Source organism: Sinocyclocheilus anshuiensis, unplaced genomic scaffold, assembly GCF_001515605.1.
Source record: "Sinocyclocheilus anshuiensis isolate Anshui unplaced genomic scaffold, SAMN03320099.WGS_v1.1 scaffold575, whole genome shotgun sequence".
Taxonomy (NCBI): domain Eukaryota; kingdom Metazoa; phylum Chordata; class Actinopteri; order Cypriniformes; family Cyprinidae; genus Sinocyclocheilus; species Sinocyclocheilus anshuiensis.
Window position 1 is genome coordinate 214,689 of NW_015552573.1, and position 4,903 is coordinate 219,591.

Genomic DNA, 4,903 nt, shown 5'->3' on the forward strand with positions numbered 1-4,903 from the left:
TTAGGCACCGGAACCGTTTTAAAAGTATCGATTTGGCACCGGTATCGAAAAAAAAAAAAACGATACCCAACCCTATTGTTCGGTACAATTTATTCTGTCTTTTCACTCATTTTTTTATTATTGTGCTATTTTCGGCCGAATAATTTCAGTTGCCGAACTTGGTGCATCCCCAGTTTTTATAAAATATAAAATGCAGTATAAAATATAACAAAACATAAAAATACAGAGTATGTTATTAACTTATTTTATCAAATTTAAAATTAAGGCTGGGTATTATTAGGTAATATTAGGATGTTGTTTCCTAAGTCGTGGCCTAATGGTTAGAGAGTCGGACTCATAACCCAAAGGTTGTGGGTTCGAGTCTCGTACCGGCAGGGATTGTAGGTGGGGGGAGTGAATGTACAGCGCTCTCTCCCACCTTCAATACCACGACTGAGGTGCCCTTGAGCAAGGCACCGAACCCCCAACTGCTCCCCGGGCGCCGCAGCATAAATGGCTGCCCACTGCTCCGGGTGTGTGTTCACGGTTTGTGTGTGTTCACTGCTGTGTGTGTGCACTTTGGATGGGTAAATGCAGAGCACTAATTCCGAGTATGGGTCACCATACTTGGCCACATGTCACGTCACGTCACGTCTCGTAATATAACTTGTATGTATTACATAGTTTACACTGCTCATACACAATGTACATATTTTTACAGAAAATATATTCAAATCAACTAGAATAATTAAATATTAACTTGGTAATGTTTAAAGTATAGTGTTAAAAATGCTATGTGGCAGAAGGCTTGGAAGATGATGCGCAGCTCCACGTAACAGAGCAATATAAAGCATGTTTAATCCAGATTTTATTAAATTATTCACCCAAACTGACTTCTCTCCCCATGTTCGCCAGTAGCATAGTAAGTACTAGTAAGAAAATTAACAACAGCCAGTGCTAGCAACAGTAACTAAAGGGGGCGGGGCCAAGCTAATTATTAGTTCCATGACAGACACAACTTTTGTTCTAACAAGCTCTTTCTTGATTACTTACTAGTATGTAAAGAGATTGAAACGGCCATGAGGTGCATATTATACAAAATCACAAGAAATGTTGCACAGAATTTATTGCTGCAAGTTTTGTTTCACTCAACCCTACTAAAAGGTTGATTCTGGAGTAATAAAATATGCTTTCTTTTCTGACAACTACTGCTTTGAAAGTATGTTTCCATATTACCACTGAGTGTTTGACTGCTAACATTAATCTGAAATATGCTGCAGACTTATTTCAACCTGGTTTGAATAGCGCACACATTTTTCCCTCTTCAGAATGACTGGTTTTCGCTGGAGATTAAAGGTTTCCCTCAAACAACTGCATTTGCTTAAACCAGTGGTTCTCAAACTTTTTCAGCAGAAGGCCCCCTTGTGTAGGGTGAATCCTTTTGTGGCCGCCCCAAAAAAAAACTCATGACGTAAAACATCCCCAAACTTACAATTTACTTAAAAAATTTTAGATTGTACCAAAAACAAATGAATTTGTACAATGCCGGAACATTAAATGATGTTTGTAGCCTTATTTCTCTGATGTTGAATATACAAAATTTGTTAAATTCTTAAATTTCATAAAATATAACAAATTGTTATAAAAACTGTCTGAAAAGTGCAACAAAAGTATTGAATACTGAACAGTAATTTATGATGTCCATAGTAGAAGATGTAGCACTGTGGATTTGAAGTGGTGCACTGTGGTCTGCCGTCACTATATTCCATAAAGCCATATTTTATGTACGAGTCATCGAATTTACGCAGTTTGGTTTTTTTCACGCTAGGCTCTTCTGTATTAACCTTCTCAGCTGAGACACTGCATCCTCTATCTAAAAACGTATCCATTTTAAAGAGTCTTAGCATTTATCAGCGTGTTCATGGCTAACCGTTCTGTGCACTAGTACATCAACAAAGTGTTTCCGTAGTGTGCTACGTATAATTGATATTATTTTTAAATATTTATATTTTTTAAATACATCATAGTTTACATAAATTGACAATCCTGACTTACATACAGGTATAATAATTTTTGTAAATAATTTCCTAATCTAGATTCTAGAATTTCTATGCGGCCCCCCTAGCGCCATCTGGTGGCCCCCAGTTCAGCAGGAGGCCCCCTTGTGCAGGGTGAATCCTTTTGTGCCCCCCCCAAAAAAAAAGAAAACTCGTGATGCAAAACATCCTCAAACTTACAATTTTACTCAAAAATTTTAGATTGACCCAAAAAAAAAAAAAAAAAAAAATAAATTGTTGTTAAATTCTTAAATTTCATAAAATATAACAAATTGTTATAAAAACTGTCTGAAAAGTGCAACAAAAGTATTGAATACTGAACAGTAATTTATGATGTCCATAGTAGAAGATGTAGCACTGTGGATTTGAAGTGGTGCACTGTGGTCTGCCGTCACTATATTCCATAAAGCCATATTTTATGTACGAGTTATCGAATTTACGCAGTTTGGTTTTTTTCACGCTAGGCTCTTCTGTATTAACCTTCTCAGCTGAGACACTGCATCCTCTATCTAAAAACGTATCCATTTTAAAGAGTCTTAGCATTTATCAGCGTGTTCATGGCTAACCGTTCTGTGCACTAGTACATCAACAAAGTGTTTCCGTAGTGTGCTACGTATAATTGATATTATTTTTAAATATTTATATTTTTTAAATACATCATAGTTTACATAAATTGACAATCCTGACTTACATACAGGTATAATAATTTTTGTAAATAATTTCCTAATCTAGATTCTAGAATTTCTATGCGGCCCCCCTAGTGCCATCTGGTGGCCCCCAGTTTGAGAACCACTGGCTTAAACCACCATTTCAGTCAGGAAACATTTTCTATTAACCATGTCCAAGAATAAACATGTTCAACCATTACAGCACAATTTGCCTTCAGAAATGCTGAGCAATTATGTGGCAATTACATCTGCCACACTGGGCAATGTACACTTTGTACCTTCTCTCAAAAGCTAGCTTAAATTTCCAAAAGTCTTGAATGAGTACCTGCTGCACTCCATCTCCTCTGGCCAGGTGACTCCAAACATGTCCATGAGCTTCTGGCAGTCTCTCTTGGCATGCGTGCACAGGCTCCGGCACGGCAGAGACACCCGTCCGTACTCCATACACACGGGCGCATACAGGGCACACAGGAACGGCCTGAGGTCTGGAGAGCACTGCAAATTCACCATGGGGTGGAAGGGCTGTTGGGGAGGGAGAGCAGAGAGTTAGTTCATGCCAAGTACCCAGAGAGTTTATGACAGATCTCGTAAAAACACACAGCTTGGCTCTGGCAGCAGTCTGGGAGAAAAATGAACTCCACTGGAGCTGCCTGGCAAGAGTTTAGATTGCACATAAGGTAGAAGTGCAAGAAAACTTAGGCAAAAGTCGACAAAAAATTTAAACTGACATCTTAAAAATGTAATCCAATGTGAGCTGTTCTTTGAACAAAGATGTTTGACTGTGGAATCAAAATACAACTTGCTCTGCTTTTGAAACTACTTTTCAGATGATGTCATCAAGGCCTTATATTTTCAACATATTAACACTTTTCACCATCCAATCAATTCCCGATGGATAAATCAAGTTACATTCGTCACATTTCATTATTAAATGGATTGCAAACATTTCAAGTTGACTTTAAGAATCGATCTATTTCCAAAATTAAGCCAGAATCACATTTGTCTTCATAACTGCTATTGCCTTGTTATTTTAGAATTTAAGAATAAAGTTAAGAATATTTTGTATTCCCAAAAACATTTCCAAAGAATGTTCTTATCTATTTTCTTAAGAATGTTCTAAAGACAAAAATTTTGAAAATCATCGTAATATTTTCAAGTTAGGATAACCTAAAATTGTTCTTAAATGCTAAAATCGAGCCGTCTTTAGAAAGACTCTTTAAAAATACTCTCATCAAGCCAGATGGAATAAAAATATTGTGCGTGCTTATTATGCTTGTATTACAGTAATCTGGTAGGAAAACAAATAGTCTTTTTCAAGTGCGTTTTATCATTTTCGTCTTAAGAAAAAAAAGGTCCTAAGAAAATATTTGAAAACTTCTTAATTTAAAGGGGTCATATGATGCTATTTTAAAGATCATTATTTTGTTGACATGCTTTAATGTTCAAAAAACACATTATTTTTCAAATACTGTACATTATTGTAGGTCCTCTATGCCCCGCCTCTCTCAAACACGTCGTTTTCAACAAAGCCCCCTCCTTTGACAAGCGCAGTCTGCTCTGATTGGCCAGCTGACCCAGTGCATTGTGATTGGCCGAACACCACAAGCACGCGTCGGAAATGTAACGCCCCTTACCATAATCGCAGCTTCAGCTTTAAAGGAAAACTTGAAATCGCATCATATGACCCCTTTAACAGTTACACTTTCTAACAAACTTATTTCATTTATGAAAAATGTTCTTAAAAATGAAGTAATTTCTTAAGATAAATAAATCGAACACTTTCTTACAAACATACATATGCGAACATACAAGCATTTTGTAATAATTTCACTTCTAAGAATACATTCTTACAAACTTCCCCAAACAATCTGGGGATTAAAGACATTTATTTTTTATTAATCTTAAGAAATTTCTTGATTTCTTTCTTCAGAAGATTTTCATGAGTCCAGCCCCTGATAACAACAAAGTGTCAGTTTCTTCTTAAAACAATCAAATAAGATGCTCTTAAGAAATTATATGAAAATGTAAGAATTCTTTAAGTATTGCACTTTTTTGAACATTTTCACAAACGTCTTAGAATTTTCACTTGAGAAATTTCTTAACTTCTCCCTTAAGAAGATTTTCATGCCTCCCAGAATCTCAAGGTGCAAAAAGACAGGCAGGAAGTTGTCTGGGTACAGTAACCTGATGCCCCTTCAG

The 4,903-nt window shown here is 36.4% G+C and overlaps 1 protein-coding gene across 2 annotated transcripts in view; it reads right to left on the bottom strand.

The window, feature by feature from the left end:
• LOC107665105 (frizzled-3-like) overlaps window positions 1-4,903 on the bottom strand; it is a 40,722-nt gene that overhangs the window by 15,822 nt on the left and 19,997 nt on the right. For both annotated transcript variants that reach the window (XM_016455856.1, XM_016455855.1), the window contains exon 3: window positions 3,030-3,226. In XM_016455856.1, coding sequence (XP_016311342.1) covers window positions 3,030-3,226 — 197 coding nt within the window. The remainder of the gene's footprint in view (window positions 1-3,029; window positions 3,227-4,903) is intronic.